Source organism: Macaca nemestrina, chromosome 5 (genome assembly GCF_043159975.1).
Source record: "Macaca nemestrina isolate mMacNem1 chromosome 5, mMacNem.hap1, whole genome shotgun sequence".
Lineage (NCBI taxonomy): Eukaryota > Metazoa > Chordata > Mammalia > Primates > Cercopithecidae > Macaca > Macaca nemestrina.
The window spans coordinates 157,900,315-157,919,639 of record NC_092129.1 but is presented as its reverse complement, the minus strand read 5'-3'; the positions used below and the strand labels follow the sequence as shown (position 1 = coordinate 157,919,639).

Genomic DNA, 19,325 nt, shown 5'->3' with positions numbered 1-19,325 from the left:
TTCCAGGCACATGGCAGACTCTCAAAAAGTATTTGCAGCATGACATAATTTCTAACATAATTGAAGTGCACAAATATCTATAACTACAGGAATAGAGGCCACTACTGAGTTGTCACAACGGTTCAACTGAATGAGTGACTCAGATTTTCTGGGTTTCACTTTCCTCATCTATACAAAGAGGATAATAATAGTAGATCACTTCTTAAAGTTATTTTAAGATAGTTCATGTAAAGCTCTTAAAACAGTGATGGACTTTTAGTAAGCACTTAGCAAAATTTAACAGTTATTATATTTTCCTTTTCACTGAGTTAAAATGCAAATTAGAGTGTTCAAATATTTTCAGGTCAAAAATGAAAGGGAGAGAATATGAGCTTTTGAACTATTTGAATCCCACCCAAGAAGAGTAGTTGGGGAAGTTGAAACAAAGATCACATTATTCAGTGATATTTCTTGACTAAGCATGACTTATTATGTGTTAATGCTACTAAAGTGTAGCTAGAACTGAAGTAGAAATTCCTATAGTTTATCATAGAAGCACATGTAAAAAGAATCCTCTTTATATAGAAAATATTAATGGTGATGGCAAAATGGCACCTAATAACTAAACCCTTCTTATTTCTTCAATCAGGGGAGAGACATGAAGGCAGAGGAGAAATTAACGCATAAAATAACTGGCAATATGAATCTATCCATAGAACTTAGGAAGTCTCGTCTGCCTGAAAATGACTGTGTGGATCCCACCCAAATCCAACTCATACTGGTTTGCTACACACTGGTTCATCAAATGAAGGTTACCGAGGGGAAGAAACTAAACAAGATGTTTGCACTTCATGTTACTTTTTGAGTTTATAAACATAAAAATAGAATTTACTTCCGTTACAGACATAGGTAATTCATTACTTGCCATGGACTACCTTTGCTAAGAAAAATCTGAATGAGAAGATGGCAAGAAGTCTGAAAAGAAAAGTTATTATTAATAAAATCTGCGGAGAATTGTAAATTCTGTCTTCATTGTTGATCCAAACCCTTCTTCTAAGACCTCCCCTTTATAGACATCTATCTATATACCTACCTACCTACCTACCTATCTATCTACCTGTTTTCACTTTACTTTCCGGCATCAAGTTCTGAGTGGGTAAGGCCTAAGCACTGATTTGGCTTTGGTAATGAACGTGAAGTTAAAAACATATTAGCTTATGCTAAGCTGCCATTTGAAAGGTCTCCTCCAGCATCTGAATTAAGGGAAACAATGTTTTGAAGCAGTCACAAAACTTTTCTAATGCATTCGATCTGAGGTAAGACCTGATAATTTGTACTTCTAAATTATCCAAGTGATGCTGATGCTGCTGGTCCGGAGACCATATCTGGAGAGCTTTACTTTAAAGGAAATGAAACTGCCCTAAAATGTTAATACTAAATAGCCACACAAAGCCGGAAAATCGCACAGAACTTCAAGCCGAAGATGAAAGGTCCTGAAAAATGGCAGCGGTCATCCTACTCCCGGTACGGCTATGCGGGCATGAAAAAGAGTCTTGGGGCCCATCGTGCCCCTCCATGCAGGCTCCCTCATAAGGTCATCCCATCAACCTTTGCCACAAACGCCCGCCCCCTCATAGGGCCGTCCGGCCACGCCCCTCCGTGCCCTGACAACAGAGCCACACTTTAAGCCGCTGCCACGTTACGTCCATCCGGCTCCCGCATATGGCGTCACGGCGCGCGTCCGGGACGTTTCCCCGTAGGTAGCTGGTGGTTCCCAGTCCCCGGCGAGTGGACCTCTTTCTTCTGCGGCCACCAGATCGCCGGACATCGGAGACTTCGAACAATCCGGTGGACAGTTTAAAAACAGAGGACCGGCCGTCGCAGTGGCTCACGCCTGTAATCCCAGCACTTTGAGAGGCTGAGGCGGGCGGATGACGTGGTCAGGAGATAGAGACCATCCTGGCTTACGCGGTGAGACCCCGTCCCTACCAGGTGTACAAAAAGTTAGCTGGGTATGGTGGCACGCGCCTGTAGTCCCAGCTACTCAGGAGGCTGAGGCAGAAGAATTCGCTAGAACCCGGGAGGCGGAGGTTGCAATGACCGAGATCGCGCCACTGCACTCCAGCCTGGCGACAGAGCGAGACTCCGTCTCAAAACAAAAAAACAGAGGACCGGAAATTTTGAAGACTGAGAAGCCAGGCAATAATCTTCCCTTGATCTTTTTGCTCCTCTCACAAGAGCTTTTCAGACTGCTGAAACCAACGAGAAGAGTGAGGAAGCAGGAAGAAAATTTCAGCTTCAGTCTCTCAGCATCCTCCTGCTTTCTTCTCAGAGAGGTGGCACTTCCCCCCTTCTCTAGTAGCTGAAAATATGCCTCCCATCTCCAAGGAGACGTTTCTTGCACCTCCCTTACTGTTCTCACGCCTGTAGGGCTCTTCGTGTGAGGATTCGGTGTATGTATGTATATGAATGTGTGCGAATAATTATTTCCTAATTGAATGTTTTTTTAAAAAAAAAAAATCATCTTCAGGTACAGTTAGCGCCGTCCTCCATTAAACAGCAGGCACGGTGTCTAGGGCCCAAAGTTCTTTTGGGGGCTTATGAAAATATTTTAATTTCTTCTAAAGTCAGAAGGGAAAAAAATGAACATTTAAGTCGAAGAAGACGTTATATATTAATCTTCATATGACTTTAATAAAGGAAGGTGCCCACGAAGGCAGAAGCACTTCAGGAGCAAGAAAGACAATGCAGCCGTTGGTGCACATAGCTGACAACCCTTACGAGTTATTTTTATTTCTTTTTATTTTTTATTTTTTACACATACATTTCTAAGTGATTTCCAGATACTAATGTCAGCCCCAAAACATATCTGTGCACTGTTATCCCACTTTTTTTTTTTTTTTTTTTTTTTTTTTGAGATGGAGTCTCCCTCTGTTGCCCAGTCTGGAGTGCAGTGGTGCGATCTCACCTCATTGCAACCTCCCCCTCCCGGGTTCAAGCGATTCTCCTGCCTCAGCCTCCTGAATGGCTGGGATTACAGGCACGCTCCACCATGCCCTGCTAATTTCTGCATTTTTAGTAGAGACAGGGTTTCACCATGTTGGTCAGGCTGGTCTGGAACTCCTGACTTGTGATCCGCCCGCCTCGGCCTCCCAAAGTGCTGGGATTACAGGTGTGAGCCACCACGCCCAGCCTGTTATCCCACTTTTACCCATGAGTATATACCAAGTGAAGCTTAAAATAACTTGTCCAATGTCCTACGCCTAATACATGACAGAGAGCTTTCTGACCTAGGCAGGTTAGCTCCAGGGTCCCTTCTTTACATTACAAATATTATCTCTTGGTAACTCTAAGGAATTAATTTAACAACATGTAAAAACAAAACCTTGCATTTCACATGATCAGTGAGATTTCCACTTTTCTCTCTGCCAATAATAGTACTGCACATAAATATAGTACAGTATATACCTGTCTCTTTTTTTTATGGTACTCTCCCCATATCACACTACACGCCCACGCAATTACCACTTCTCTGGTCCTTCAGGGATGCTTCTCTCTTCATCTTGCTTCAGCACCCCAACACCATGTATGGAGATGAAGTCTCCATTCTCTGCATTGAAAACACACACCAACTTGAGTCAACCAGATTCCCATAGCAAACAGTGAGTTGAGTTTAGAATCAGAGAAATATTTTAGCATTATTCACCCTCTCTACCCACCTTATTCCCAGGGATACAGAGTTAAAGCATCCAGTGAAGAGCTATCTATAGGCAATTAGAATATGTCAGCAAAGAGGCTCCCAGAAAACTCCAAAAATGCCTAACTCTGTTCTACTCACCTGCTGATTATGCCTAGACCAAATGCCACACTGTTTTAATTACTGTAGGTTCATATGTCTTCATATATAGTGGTAAGTCATGGCCCATCACTCTCTTCTTTTCCTTTTTCTTTTTTTCTTTTTTGAGAATCATCTTGACTATTTTCATTCATTGATATGAATTTTACAGTGCTCTACAAAATATTCATTAGGGTTTGCTTGACATTACATTTTTCAGTAATTTAGAAAACTATCCTTTTAGGAGAGTTTATATGAACATTTTAGTATATTGAATCATCACAAAACATAAACATAGTACACTATAATGCTGCCTCTTTTTAAAATGGATATTGTTTTATGTACTTAATGACATTACAAAATTTTTATCATATACATCTGGAATATTTACTCTTGGATTTAGAATCTGTTGTACTGTTGTGATGTCTAGCTTTTCTATAATATCTTGATTTCAGATAGGTAATTGCTAGTGTACAAAAATGCCATGAATTTTTGTATGGTACTCTTATGCCCACTAATTCCAATTCTTTTTTTTTTTTTTTTGACGGAGCCTTGCTCTGTCGCCAAGGCTGGAATGCAATGATTCAATCTCGGCTCACCACAATCTCTGCCACCCAGGTTCAAGCGATTCTTCTGCCTCAGCCTCCCGAGTAGCTGAAACTATAGGCACGTGCCACCACACCCAGCTAATTTTTTGTATTTTCAGTAGAGACGGGATTTTACTGTGTTAGCCAGGATAGTCTCCATCTCCTGACCTCATGATCCACCCGCCTCGGCCTCCCAAAGTGATGGGATTACAGGTGTGAACCACCGTGCCTGGCCTATGCCCACTAATTCCAATTCTTATTTGATGTAATTGTTTATAGATTCTCATGAACTTTTACCTTGACAATTACGTTATTTTCAAAAATAATCATCTTTTCCTGTTGAATCCTTGCTCTTCTCACTGTCTGTTCCTATCTCATGGTATTGGCCAAACTCTGTGATGCCATGTTGAATAGGAGTAGTTTCACACCACACTTGTCTTCCTTCCACCTCTATGGGAATCCTTCCAAAATGGCACCATTAAGTGTTATACTCACTGTAGCTACTCCTTATGAAGTTCTCTTCTCATTGTTAAGTGTTTATGATGAAAGAGTGTTACATTTTGTTAAATGCTTTCTCATTATCTTTGGAGATGATCACGTTTTTTATTAATCTTTTTATTTTATATTTTATTTTTGAGATGGAGTCTCACTCTGTCACCCAGGCTGGAGTGCAGTGCCTTGATCTAAGCTCATTACAACCTCCACCTCCCAGGTTCAAGTGATTCTTCTGCCTCAGTTTCCCAAGTAGTTGGGACTACAGGTGCATGCCACCATGTCTGGCTAATTTTTGTATTTTCAGTAGAAGACAAGGGTTCCTGCCATTGGCCAGGCTGGCCTTGAACTCCTGACATCAAGTGACCCACCTGCCTCGGCCTCCTAAAGTACTAGGAATGCAGGCGTGAGCCACTGCTCTGGGCCTTCCTTTATTAATTTCTTAAACTGGCAGATTTAGAATGCTAAACTTCCTTCTAAGAATAAACCCTATATAATATGCTATTTATTTAAATAATATGGTCTCTGCAATTTCTTCTGGTTTCCATGTTTTCTCATAATAGGCATTTATTTCTAAAAAACAAAAATGAATGTTCATTACTGAGACAAAGCTATACTTTTGTTTTTTTCTTCTCCCTTTTTAAAATTTGTATTCTCCTCCAGTTTTGCTAATAACGTTATACAATTTTAAAAGAAAAAAGTGAGTAGGAGAGCTATTTTTCTATAGTAACAGATTCTGTAAAATAGGTATCATGCCAAGTGAGGTGGCATGTCCCTGTAGTCCCAGCTACTTAGGAGGTAAAGCAGAAGGACCACTTGAGCCCAGGAGTTAGAGACTGTAGGGTGCTGCCATCACGCCTGTGTATAGCCACTGCACTACAGCGGAGGCAACATAGCGAGACCTATCTCAGAAAAAAAAAAAAAATAAGAGATGATCTATTCCTTAAAAATTCACTAAAACTTGGAAAATCAGATTGGACTTGGCAGTATTTGGGTGGAAGGACACAGAAAAGATTTTTTTTTTTAACTGCCTACCTTATTTTCATAATCATAATTTGTTTACTCAGCTTGTCTATTTTCTTCTTTTTCTTGAAAATTATTTTCCACTGAGTTTAATTTTTTGTAAACATTACACAGCATTCTCTTATCGTTCTTTATATCTCCCTTTTTGTAGTTATGTTCATTAATTTCTATAACTTTCTGAAACCAGGATTAATTTTTTTTTTGAAATTGTCTAATGTATGCTTTGAAAAATAGAAGGGATGTTTTCTATGTCAAATGAAGGTAATCATAGATAGATCAAATTTGCTTATTGTCTTATTCAAATCCTGGACAACCATTAGCATTTTTCTTTGTTTGTAATATAAGTGTTTAACACTCATACAGAATATTGAAAAGTTACCCTACAATTGTAAATTTGAAATTCCCCTTCTAATTCTGTCAGTTATTTATTGACATAGTAGTGGTTCGGTAGTCCAGTGCATATAAGGTTTTGAATGTTACATCTTACTTTTGGATTTTTATTTTATCATTATGGAGTATAGCAAAGTTCTCTTTTGTTCTTTTTCAAATGTACTTGGTTTTGATTATCCCGTGCTCCTTGATTGTTTTATTATTCTATTTTTTATTTCATTAAACTTTTAGTAAATAGTTATTTTTATAGTCTGTATCTAATCATTTCAATATCTGAAATCCTTTGTTTGCTTAGGGATCTAGAAGGAAATAGAAGGCTCTTCTTTGCTTATAAGCCAAACTCTCCAAAGTGTCTGTTTTTCTTCAATTTTGTGACATTTGTTACGACCTTATATTTAAACATCCTAAGTTCCTGACAGAGTGTCTGGCATATAATAGGTGTTCAATAAATGATTGCTCAATAAATAGATAATGTGTATAAATGTAGAGAACTTGGGTTCAAGATGATTTCCTCCTGAAGGGGTTTGTGTTTGTCTTCATCAGGCACGAGGTGGCACTATAAGCCTGAGTCAATTTAATTTCAGGACGTCTTCATTGGAACTCAAGACTTCATTAAAACTTAGGGTTAAATCTTTGGGGCCAATTTTCTCCATCCACCTCCTCAGAGCCAGAGTCCTGTAGAGACAAACAAGGTTTTATCCCAGGGATGTTTACTAGGTTTTTTTCTTCTTTTTTCCTTTTTTTCTCCAGGCTACCCCTGTTTCAAAGCATTCTGGCTTTATGCTATGTGTCTTCACTTTTGTTTAAGAGCCTAGAATTCTATTCCCTAAGGGGCAGACTTTAATTCCCAGAGCTCGGAATCCTGATTAATGGTATTTGCACCCAGAGAACCAAAGATGTCCTATTTGTCACCCTCGTTTCAGCTTCTAAATTTTATTGTTCTGGATGGTTTATGGGAATTTCCCTTGTGGTTTTTTCTTTGCTTTTTTTTTTCTTTGGGGGTGTGTGTGTGTGTTTGAGAGAGTCTTGCTCTTTCACCCAGGCTGGACTGTAGTGGCATGATCTCGGCTCACTGCAACCTCCACTTCCCAGGTTCAAGCGATTCTCCTGCCTCAGCCTCCTGAGTAGCTTGGATTATAGGCGCGCACCACCATGCCCGGCTAATTTTTGTATTTTTAGTAGAGATGGGTTTCACCATGTTGGCCAAGCTGGTGTCCAACTCCTGACCTCAAGTGATTCACCCGCCTTGACTTCCCAAAGTTCTGGGATTACAGGCATGAGCCACCGTGCCCGGCCCCTTGTGTTTTTTGTTAATTGAGTAACTAAGTACTAGTTTGTTGGTTGTAGTTTCTCTAGTTCATAGGTGTATTGCTTCAATAGAGTTTTCTGGAATATCTTGTTTTCCACATTGCAGATAAGAGTCCTTACAGTGTCCCTCTCTATCCCTGTAAACCTTTGCTTTAATATTTTGTCTGATACTAATATTGCTAAACTAGCAATGTCTTGGTAAACATTTTCCGGGGATATTTGTTCCTCATCTTCTTTATTATTGTTATTATTGTCTTTTTAAATCCACGCATGATTTGTTTTTAGGCCCAAATAAGAGGAGTACTCTCTAAGGCACATTATTACATATATTCTTTGCTTCAATTTAAAAAAATCGTAAAAAGATAAAATACCGTTCATGTTCAGAAACTGACACATGCTTTTTTTTTTTTTTTTTTTAGAAAGGCAAAATAAAACTTCCATGAAATTACAACCATATAGCAAAATACCTTGGATATATTCCATTTAATTTAATATCTCACATTATTTTTGAGTTTCATTGTATGTAAACCTGAAAAAAAAAAATCACTGTTCTTGGAGCTAGAGAGAACTTTTATGGGAAAGATGACTATCAGAGAAATCTACTTATTTGTAAGCATACTAGCCAATTTTGTTTTTAAAGTAATGATCCTGTGGTCCAGGTAACAGCACCCTTCAGCTCATCAAGTGATTACTACATCAGAAGAGTTGAGAGCAATTGGGATTCAGGAAGTATGACTAGACAGGCAATTTTCATGATATCCAACATGTATTGCTTTAAATAATATATGTCACTAATTTCTGATTACATTAAAATAAAACCAAATGTATTTAATCTTTTACATTTTTATTTTTTTAAACATCAGACCCAGTGAGATTTAAATGATATATCATTGATTGAAACTAATAATATTGATATTATTTTTCATTTTAATTTTGCCTATTTTATAGGCAGATTTCAATGGCCTGTTTACCTTTATCTGAGCTCTGTGATCAAAAAACAGCAATGGTTACAGAAATCCTCCCCACCTTCTTTTGTTCCAAAAATGGCTTACTGCAAAAACCACCCTTCATCATATGTGATTTAAAGAAGACTCATTGGTCGAGCCTGGTGGCTCAGGCCGGTAATCCCAGCACTTTGGGAGGCTGAGGCGGGCAGATGACGAGGTCATGAGATCCAGACCATCCTGGCCAATATGGTTAAACCCCATCTCTACTAAAATTACTAAAATTAGCCGGGTGTGGTTCAACCGATTCTCCTGCCTCAGCCTCCCAAGTAGCTGGGACTACAGGCAGGTGCCACCATGCCCAGCTAATTTTTGTCTCCATCTCTTGACCTCGTGATTTGCCCGCCTCGGTCTCCCAAAGTGCTAGGACTACAGGTGTGAGCCACTAACCCCAGCCAGGGAGCACATCTTCTATAGGGAGGTTTTATCTTCTACTTCTAGGAAGAAAAACGGGAGATCAGAGCACCCCTCTTGCATCTGCTGTTTTTAAGTCCCTTTAGCTCAAAATAATCCTTATGCCAAAATGGCATATTGTAATCTGGAATATTCTGCCAGCTTTCACATGTTTATGTGAAGGTACTATGTGCCAGGCACTATTCTAAGTGCTAGATATACATCAATGGATAAAACAAGCAAAAATTCCTGCCCTCTTGGATCTTACATTTCTATAGGGTTGTCATTCATTTTGTTTCATTTCTTTAACTTAACCAAACCCTACTTGAATTAACACTGAACATTTTAATTACTGATGCTCTATCTGTGCTTTGATTGAATTATTTAAAAAAGAAATTCATGCAATTTATCTTATCAAGGAAGGCAACTAATCTAATAAGATTTAAATTCACTAATCCATCTCTACATAATTTCCAGGAAAAAATGAACAGATTTAATTCATAGAATTTTGCTTTTAAAGATCCTATCATCAATAACAATCAAAATATCTTTAAAAGAGTAATCAGGCCCAACCAAGAGTGGTGGCTCACACCTGTAATCCCAGCACTTTGGGAGGCCAAGGCCGGCAGATCACCTGAGGTGAGCAGTTCGAGAGCACCCTGGCCAACATGGTGAAACCTCATCTCTACTAAAATATAAAAATTAGCCAGGCATGGTAGCACATGCAGGTAATTCCAGTTACTGAGGAGGCGGAGGCACAAGAATTGCTTGAATCCAGGAGGCAGAGGCTGTGGTGAGCTGAGATCAAGCTACTGCAGGTGTGTGCTACCAAGCCTGCAAAGGAAAGGGAAGGGGAAAGGATGGGAGGGAAGGGGGGCAGGGAAGGGAACTCAGAAGCTGAAGGGGAAAGGATGGGAGGGAAGGGGGGCAGGGAAGGGAACTCAGAAGCTGAAAAAAATATATATTACCTAGTGAGAAATAGGAAATGGAAAATGGTTCCCTCCATCCAGACATTTCAAACCTTGCAAGGACATTAAGGGTTGAGGGATGGCAGGGTGGCCTGCCATTTTTCTATGCCAGGCTTCAGCCTTGAACTCTAGATCTATAGATGTATCTTCACCCTGAGCATCTCTATGTGAATGTCTCAACCAGCCTCTCACCTTATTACATATATACTAGAGAAATGTGTGCACATCTACACCAGGAAACATGTGCAAGAAAGTTCACCGAAGTAATGACCTCGATAATCCCAGATAGACACAATATGAAGGTCTGTTATAATAAATTGAGTAAACTAGTGTTACTGTATATTTAGCTATTTAAAATAATGAAACTATGGTACTGGAGTAACATATATGAACATGAATGAATCTCAGAAACACTGGTTTGGATAAAAACATCATAAAATTATATACAGCTTGTGATTCCATTTATGTGAAGATAAAAATAGGCAAAATGAAATGACTTACAATTTATGAATCCATTCTTAGATATTTAAACCAAGAAAAACCAAAAAACAAAAACAAAAATAAGATTGATTAAAACAAAATGTAGGGCCAGGCTTGGTGTCTGACACCTGTAATTTCAGTGACTGGGGAGGCTAAGACGGGAGAATGCCTGGGCAATATAGTGAGATCCCCTTCTCTAAAAAAAAATTTTTTTTTTTTTGAGACAGGGTCTCACTCTGTCTCCCAGGTAGGAGTGCAGAGGCACAATCTTGGCTCACTGCAACGTCCAGCTCCTGGGTTCAAGCAATTCTCCTTCCTCAACCTCCCAAGTGGCTGGGATTGCAGGCGTGTGTCACCACGCCCAGCTAATTTTTGTATTTTTAGTAGAGACAGGGTTTCACCATTTTGATCAGGCTGGTCTTGAACTCCTGACCTCAGATGATCCACCCGTGTTGACCTCCCAGAGTGCTGGAATTATAGGCATGAGCCGCTGTGCCCGGCCTGACATTCTAGTTCTTAAACTGCCCTTTATTTTGATGATGTACATGTGTACTCTGTGAAAAGTGAAATATACTGTTCATAAGATTATGTGAGTGATTGCTGTTTGCCTAGCTCAAAGTTCTTCCTGTCTCTCCCACTGAATTGAGGAGAGTTATACAGGGCCTATTAATTACTAATGATATTTTACTTCTTAAACTGGGTTTTTAAGTACCAACCATTTGTTTTACAATTCTTGTTTATGTTGCATATACCCTTTTGTACAAATCTATTCACTATAAAAAGTTTAAAACTCTCTTGAGATCTCAATCAGAAACAGGAAATCTCAATGCCACTCTACAGTTACTGTCACTTTTAAATTTCCCATTGTCTTTTTCTTAATTGTGTGCTATATCACCATTTTTATTCATATAGATATATAAGTACAGAAATTTTAGTCTTTAGCAGGAATTTCAAAAATCACGAATGGCAGTGTTACCTACCTCATTTAAATCACTTAAGGGTCTCAATCCAATCTTGTCAGTTGAATATCTGATATGTGGAGTTTGGATGTAGTTAAGGGCCTTCATCTGCACTTTTCTTTCTGTTTCTTCTTGCAGTTGCAGATTGTATCATGAACTCCTCTCTCTGTGGTTTTCTTTGTGTATATACATTTTGTGTCTCTCCAACATATTAGTTCATCCTCTTTAGGTGAATTTCTTTTTCTTTTTATCCTACTCTTCACGTCTGTCTCTCCTTCCACTGCGTCTGTTTATTTTTTCTCTCCCTTTACCACTTTTCCCTTAATAGGGTTTAAATTTTCTGTCTCATTTGTCTTTCTCCTTTTTCTCTACTAAGTTATACCATAGAATCAAAAATTTTTTTCATTTCTAACCTCTTTTAGTCATTAAAGAAATGCTTCATTTTCCATTCTTTTAACATGAGAAAAACGCCGTTTCTCTTTTTGCAACACAGCCCACCAAGGTAGGTGAAGATGTCTTCTAACGGACTAGATACAAGTCAGATTGCCTAAATCATCATTCTGGTTACACCTAGTATAAGCAATGGGGTTTTAGGCAGGACGCCGCCACTTGAGTTCTCTAATTTCCCTTTCTGTTAAATGAGAAAAAAGTAATATCACATAAGCTTTTTTTTTTTTTTTTTTTTGAGACAGAGTCTTACTGTTTCACCTAGGATGGAGTGGAAAGGTGCAGCCTTGGCTCACTGCAACCTCCGCCTCCGGGGTTCTCCCTCAGCCTCTCAAGTAGCTGAGACTACAGGCGTACGCCACCATGCCCGGCTAATTTTTGTATTTTTAGTATCGACGGGGTTTCACTATATTGGCCAGGCTGGTCTCAAACTCCTGACCTCCTGATCCACACCCCTCGGCCTCTAAAAGTTTTGGGATTACAGGTGTGAGTCATCACTCCAGGCCGTTTTGTTTGTTTGTTTGTTTTTCTTTGAGATGGAGTCTCTCTTTCTCTTGTCCCGGCTGCAGTGCAATGCCAGGATCTCCGCTCACAGCAAGCTCCGCCTCCGAGGTGCATGCCATTCTCCTGCCTCAGTCTCCCAAGTAGCTGGGACTACAGGCGCCCGCCACCACGCCAAGCTATTTTTTTTGTATTTTTAGTAGAGACAGGGTTTCACCCTGTTAGCCAGGATGGTCTGGATCTCCTGACCTTGTGATCCGCCCGCCTCGGCCTCCCAAAGTGCTGGGATTACAGACGTGTAATCCCAAAAGGAGAAAGACAAATGAGACAGAACATTTAAACCGTATTAAGGGAAAAGTGGCACCGCGCCGGCCCCAAGATTTTTTGATTAAATAAATACAAATAAAGCGCATTAGCTATTCTGAACACTGCTACATTAGCTAAATTGGAAATTTAAAAAAAAAAAAAGATGTTAAACATATTTTAAAGTTTTCTCGTCATCACTGAAGTGAGAAAAACAAATTACTTTGTGAAACAAACATAAGACACAATAAATTCAGAGTACACTTTTGTTAGATGCTAACTCACAGAGTGGAATACATTTTGCACAGCACCTTCATGCCTGGAGACTTAGGACCCAGGAAATGGGAATGGTGGCAGGAGAGGAGAGGGTCTAGGGGCCTGGGGAGCCTGGGGTGAAGGAGGAGGGCTTAAAAAGGACAGTCAAATTTAGGAAGAACAGTTTCTTAAACTGAACAGTTAGCTAAGAAGCGGGCTTTAGCCAAATATGATAATAATAACTTGAAAGTAAAGCTCTTTGTTAAATAGCGGACTCTTTCATTTTATTTTTTTAAATAATATTTTCACTAGTAAGACTGAATATTTATTTCGGATCCTCGCTGTAGGGCTAAACTAGGTGTGACTTGCTTTTCCATTAAGGACTGAAGCCATTTTGGCTAAGACATGCTTTCCTGTCTTAGCTCTCTTCAAGAGATGCTATTTACTTTTGTTGTTGTTGTTGTTGTTGTTGTTGTTCTCCGGACCATTATTGCCTGCCCTTTATTTTCATGATGTGTTTGTGCACTCTGTAAAAAGTGGGAAACACTGTTCTCGGGATTGTGCGGGTGACCGCCGGTCGCCTAGCTCGCCGTTCTTCAGGTCTCTCCTGCTGCTCTAGAATCTACATCAGAATGCCAAGGAATACCTTTTCCAGGAGCTTTTAAACCGACCTTACATTTCGAAGACGTAACTGCGCCAGAAGCTTTGTCTCCCTGGCATTTAAAAGCATAGAGGAGAGCAACTTTTAGTTTTTAAAATGAATAAGTAAACTAATCTGAATTGTTTGGAATGCCAGGAACGTGTTATATAAAATGTTAATTAGGTGACCCGTGCACGAAAACTGCTCTCAGGATACGACCAATAGGAGAGTAGACCTAGGCTCCCTCATTTGCATGCAGACTTCACGACAAAAGAACGAATCAGAGATAGAGAAACTAAATCTTCATTTACATAACATTGTCTACAAATTCCGAGGATCATGAGATGTAGATTTCATTTTGATTCCTACTTGCAGAACAGCGAAGGTAGCATGCCTGAGCCAGCGAAATCCGCTCCGGCCCCAAAGAAGGGCTCCAAAAAGGCCGTGACCAAGGCGCAGAAGAAGGACGGCAAGAAGCGCAAGCGCAGCCGTAAGGAGAGCTACTCCGTATACGTGTACAAGGTGCTGAAACAGGTCCATCCCGACACCGGCATCTCCTCCAAAGCCATGGGGATCATGAATTCCTTTGTCAACGACATCTTCGAGCGCATCGCTGGCGAGGCTTCCCGCCTGGCGCATTACAACAAGCGCTCGACCATCACCTCCAGGGAGATCCAGACGGCCGTGCGCCTGCTGCTGCCCGGGGAGCTGGCCAAGCACGCCGTGTCGGAGGGCACCAAGGCCGTCACCAAGTACACGAGCTCCAAGTAAACTTAGCCCTGCAACTGCCTTAGTAAACCCAAAGGCTCTTTTCAGAGCCATTCACCTTTTCACAATTGGAGCTATATACTGACACGTGAAGTTACTGGAAACTCTTGCAGCTGAAGTAGGCATGTTTTTAAAACTTAAAATGGTACTTGTTGGGCTGGTGGCTTTATGAAACTGGTTTCCGTGTTTTATGAGGTATCAGTCGATAGCACCTAAGAGACAACAGTAATTTCATGGTTTTGCTCTATGAAGACGAATTACGTTTCTCTTCTTGAGTCCTTAAAAGTCTACGGGTTTTACAAAAGAAGCCCACATAGGGGGCTGGAGCGGGGGTGGGGAAGGAGGAGACTGCTGCTCTCAAAATAGTTCTTAATGTTGAATTTGCTTTTTTCCTTTCTTTTCTCAATTCCTTCAAAAAGGTCTTAATTTGGATTTTTAGGTTCTAAAGGAAAAAATAAAACCCTCTTCCCTCCACTGCCCCACCTCTGCGACCTGTCTGGTTTCACCAACTAGACAATTCTCTGTGCAACCACACTCGCATTTGCACACAACACACATTGTTCATTGGTCGACAATCCCCATCTCATCTTAATCATGTTCTTAGAGAAGTTGGGTCTCCATTGTTAAGGATTCTCCTAATCACAAAAGCTGACTATATACTTATCCCCAATCCAATCATTAATAAGGGGCATGTGATCTTTAGGATAGGTGTAGCCAAATTAATCAGATCCTTGAGGCTAAAAGGAATTCCGCCTTCTCCGGAGAACAAGTCAGGGAACAAAGAAATAAAGTTGTATTAGGAAGAAAGGAGGGGAAATGACTTTTGGGGAGGAGGCATCTGCACTGCCTGATACAAGCACCTTCCAGGCGAAGGTGGATGAAAGCTACATCCTGTAGGTTGAAAACGGATAGTCATTCATTCACATTGAAGTGCCAAGCAGTGAATTTTGTACTGAGGACTTTTGCACCGAGAACAGTGGTTCTCAGACGAGTGTGCATCAGAATCACGTGGAGAGCTTGTTAAAGGAGATTGCTGATATAAAAAATATGCTAACCAAGCCTCCTGCTTACATGGAGTTTTCTTGTGATAAAGATGTGGGAGAAGATTGTGAAGTCTGAATGTCAAACAATGAAGTTTAGATTTATTTTGCAGACAGTTATAGAAAGCTTGTGAGCAGGGACTAACAAAATTATAACTAGTTCTAGGAATATGCTTCCTGTGGCAGGAGACTGGATGCAGTGGAGGGAAATAATGATGTTGAAAGAGGATAAAGTTTCAAGCCAAAGAAATGGCAGGAGTAATGGAGCAGGGGATACAATTATCAAATCAGAAAGTAGTTGAAGGGATTTCATTTAGTATTTCATCAAATACTGGCTGCATTCCCTCTGTGCCAGGCATTGAAATACTGCAGTGAGCAAGACAGACAAGAGATTTATCTTCCTAGTAAAAGAAGAGAGACAATAGGCTGGGCATGGTGGCTCAAGCCTGTAATCCCAGCACTTTGGGAGGCCAAGGAGGGCGGATCATCTGAGGTCGGGATTTCAACACCAGCCTGTCCAACATGGCAAAACCCTGTCTCTATTAAAAATACAAAAATTAGCTGAGCATAGTGGCACAGGCCTGTAGTTCCAGCTACTTGGGAGGCTGAGGCAGAAGAATCGGATAATTGCTTGAACCCAGGGAGGCGGAGGTTGCAGTGAGCTGCCATCACACCACTGCACTCCAGCCTGGGACACAGAGGGAAATTACATCTCAAAGAAAAAAAAAAAGGAGAAGAATACATAACTCGGTTTCACTCAGTAAATAGTAACAAAATAAACTTACTCCTGTTCAATGTATTATTTAGTATTATGTCTGTGATTCCTCTCCATCTTTAAATTTGGGATCTCTAGATCTCAGACCCTGAAATCCCAGACTTCTGGTTGTTGACAGGAATCCAGGGAGCCCTAGGAGTTCCTTGAGTTTCCGAGCATGAGCCTTAGAAAATGTCTATGTTCATATGTCTATTTTCAACAGATTCTCAAAGGAGTTTTTGATCCATCTATTACTAAGAACTACTCTTGTTTTTTTTGTTGTTGTTTTGTTTTGTTTTTTGTTTTGTTTTGTTTTGTTTGATACAGAGTTTCGCTCTCATTGCCCAGGCTGGAGTGCAATGGCAAGATCTTGACTCACCACAACCTCCACCTCCTGGGTTCAAGCGATTTTCCTGCCTCACCCTCCTGAGTAGCTGGGATTACAGGCATGCACCACCATACCCAACTAGTTTTTTTATTTTTAGTAGAGACAGGGTTTCTCCATGTTGGTCAGGCTGGTATCGAACTCCCGACAACCTCAGGCGATGCCCCTGCCTCACCTTCCCAAAGTGCTGGGATTACAGGTGAGAGCCATCGTGCGTGGCAGGACCACTCTTTAAGGAAGTCAGCCCACTAAATATATAGGTTACCACTGCTGAAGACATATAGACTATCTAGTCTACCCATTGATCTCTTAACTTTTTTTTTTTTTGGATAGAGTCTCTCTGACCCGGACCTGGAAGTTGCTGGAACTACAAGCCTGTGTCAGCATGCCCGGCTAATTTTTGTATTTTTATTAGAGATGAGGTTTCTCCGTGTTGGCCAGGAGGGTCTCAAACTCCTGACCTCAAGTGATCCACAAACTTCGGCCTCCCTAATTGCTGGGATTACAGGCATGAGCCATGTGCCCTGCCTGATCTCTAACTTGTAATTAGCCCCAGTGTTCTGTCTATAATGGAACACAACAGAGGTGATACCAAGTCGATAGGCTCATTTGGCATCAGCTTTTCTGCAAAGAGCTTTTAGGTCAATGGAAGGACATTCTACAATGAAACAAAACTGAATTTTGTGTGATAAAATTATGCTGCTTACAAAGAGACTTAACAATAAATAAGCTTAAAGACAGGTATTTTTGTTTCATGGAACAAATCCATTGTGATTAGTCCAGCTTTGTGAAGCAGCTCTGCTCCTTGTGATCAATCAGGAAATTTCCTTCCTTCCAAGTCAACGTTCTATCATCTCCTAGGGCCTAATGGTCTCTGCTTGCTCAAAACAAAATCAATACCATTATAGCTGGGGAAGAAGGTAACATGAAAGTTTCAAAGCCCAGACCTGGTAGTAACTTTTCTGTGTCTCACCTGTGTTAGAAATAGTGTAGCCACATGCTTACATCTGCTCCCAGAAAGACCAGGAAATGTTGCCTCTTGCTAGACAGCCACCTGTCCAGCTTTCTTTTTATTATGATAAAGTGAAAAAAACTTTATTGGAAAAATGAGGGTTTATGCAATATTCTCCACAAACTAAAATCCATTTTGAGGACAGTGAATAATAGTGTCATACTGATAGTCCTGAGATTGTAATTTTACAGTGATTAAGAATAAGGACTGGAGTAACCCACTAGAGAATGGCATACTTATTTTTGTCTCATTTCCTGAGGTGTAGAGGGAAAGAAGGTGGGAATTTAATCATGATAACCTCGGTTTTAAATGCCCATTCATGCAACCACAGTGGCCTGATCTATGATTTAAGGTAAAATGACTTGTGTTAATAATAAAGTCTAAAACTATTTAAGATAAAAGGCCAACAACAACAACAACAACAAAAACTCGATCAACATACCTTTAAATTGGCCGCGGGTACATTAATAAAAAGTCCTTTTAAATTCAACAATAGAAAATCAGTAGCTCCGGATGGAAGGCAGCTCAGAGGAACACAGCCAAACAAGTTGGCCTCTTCCCATTCCACTGAAAAATGTTGAGAGAATCTTATATACTTTCATGGTTGTTTCTCCCACGGTAATTACTACTTTCTTCTTTAAAGATTGTATTTGCCAGTTAAGTGCCTCCCACACACCTCCTATCCCCCTATACCCATAACCATGTGAACGCCATTTTGTCTTCCTTTCATATAACAATGCCTTGGTAGGAACTAGTACCTACCTCCATTTTTTTCCCTATTCTTCACAGCAGAATCAGCCTTTACCACTTGCCTTCTGTGATACAGGTTTTGTTACCTTGTTTCTCCAACAGCTACAGTCTTTGCTACTTTCTTTCTCTGATAGCCATGCAGAATGCTAGCGGCAAGTTTGCCATCAGTCTCCTTACAGTAATACAGAAAACACAGGCCATGCGTGGTGGCTCACGCTTGTAATCCCAGCACTTTCGGATGCCGAGGAGGGGCAATCTCTTTGAGCTTGAATTCAAGACGAGCCTGGGCAACATGGCGAAAATCCATCGCTACAAAAAATACAAAAATTAGCGGGTGTTGGTCGCGCAAGCCTGTTGTCTCAGCTACGCGGAAGGTTGAGGCACAAGAATCCTTTGAACCCGGGAGGCGTAGACTGCAGTTTGCCGAGATCGCGCCATTGCACTCCAGCGTGGGAGACAGAGCCAGACTGTCTGAAAATAAATCAAAAAATAAAAGATACACTATCCTCACTAGCCAGTAAGATATGAAGCCAAGACGTAATAAAACAATTGAACTTGACAACCGAAGCTACTAAACACGTGAAACTACATTAATTTTAAGCAGTGACTACTACTCTTTCTCCTGAGTGGATAGGTGGCCCTGAAAAGGGCCGTTGGTTTTGCGATAGCAAACTGTGGAGCTAAACTCAGCCGCCGAAGCCATACAGAGTGCGTCCCTGGCGCTTGAGCGCGTACACCACGTCCATGGCTGTGACCGTCTTGCGTTTGGCGTGCTCCGTGTAGGTGACAGCATCGCGGATTACATTTTCCAGAAAAACCTTCAGCACTCCGCGAGTCTCCTCATAGATGAGGCCAGAAATACGCTTGACGCCGCCGCGGCGAGCCAGGCGGCGGATGGCTGGCTTGGTGATTCCTTGGATATTGTCGCGCAACACCTTGCGGTGACGCTTGGCGCCACCCTTACCTAGGCCCTTCCCACCCTTGCCGCGACCAGACATGTCGAAAGCGCAGCTGTTAAGCTTGTAACACAATACCTCTGGCACAGCCACGCA

At 40.9% G+C, this 19,325-nt stretch overlaps 3 protein-coding genes across 6 annotated transcripts in view; 2 read left to right on the top strand and 1 right to left on the bottom strand.

The window, feature by feature from the left end:
* The window catches only part of LOC105482580 (histone H2B type 1-M-like), a 23,140-nt gene extending 13,227 nt beyond the window's left edge, over positions 1-9,913 (top strand). For both annotated transcript variants that reach the window (XR_011623952.1, XM_011742781.3), the window contains one exon: positions 629-9,913. The gene's annotated coding sequence lies outside the window, so the exon portion shown is untranslated. The remainder of the gene's footprint in view (positions 1-628) is intronic.
* On the bottom strand, positions 3,184-19,325 carry LOC105482584 (histone H4). 3 transcript variants are annotated; one of them, XM_071097479.1, is made up of 4 exons: positions 18,286-19,325; positions 17,966-18,090; positions 11,440-14,544; positions 3,184-6,981 (listed from the first exon to the last, which is right to left on the bottom strand). In XM_071097479.1, the coding sequence occupies exon 1, from the start codon at positions 19,269-19,271 to the stop codon at positions 18,960-18,962; it is 312 nt and encodes a 103-aa protein (XP_070953580.1). In that variant the 5' UTR covers positions 19,272-19,325; the 3' UTR covers positions 3,184-6,981; positions 11,440-14,544; positions 17,966-18,090; positions 18,286-18,959. The 3 variants fall into 3 exon arrangements, with proteins under 3 accessions (XP_070953580.1, XP_070953581.1, XP_070953582.1); XM_071097480.1 differs by lacking the exon at positions 11,440-14,544; XM_071097481.1 differs by lacking the exon at positions 11,440-14,544 and having other exon boundaries at positions 3,184-3,589.
* LOC105482585 (histone H2B type 1-C/E/F/G/I-like) lies at positions 13,904-14,335 on the top strand. Its single transcript, XM_071097478.1, has one exon. It carries the CDS (start codon positions 13,904-13,906, stop codon positions 14,333-14,335), a length of 432 nt encoding a protein of 143 aa, XP_070953579.1.

Bases quoted from the DNA above. Each gene is read 5' to 3' on its own strand.
- LOC105482584 (XM_071097479.1), bottom strand. From the start codon at position 19,271: ATGTCTGGTCGCGGCAAGGGTGGGAAGGGCCTAGGTAAGGGTGGCGCC.
- LOC105482585 (XM_071097478.1), top strand. From the start codon at position 13,904: ATGAGATGTAGATTTCATTTTGATTCCTACTTGCAGAACAGCGAAGGT.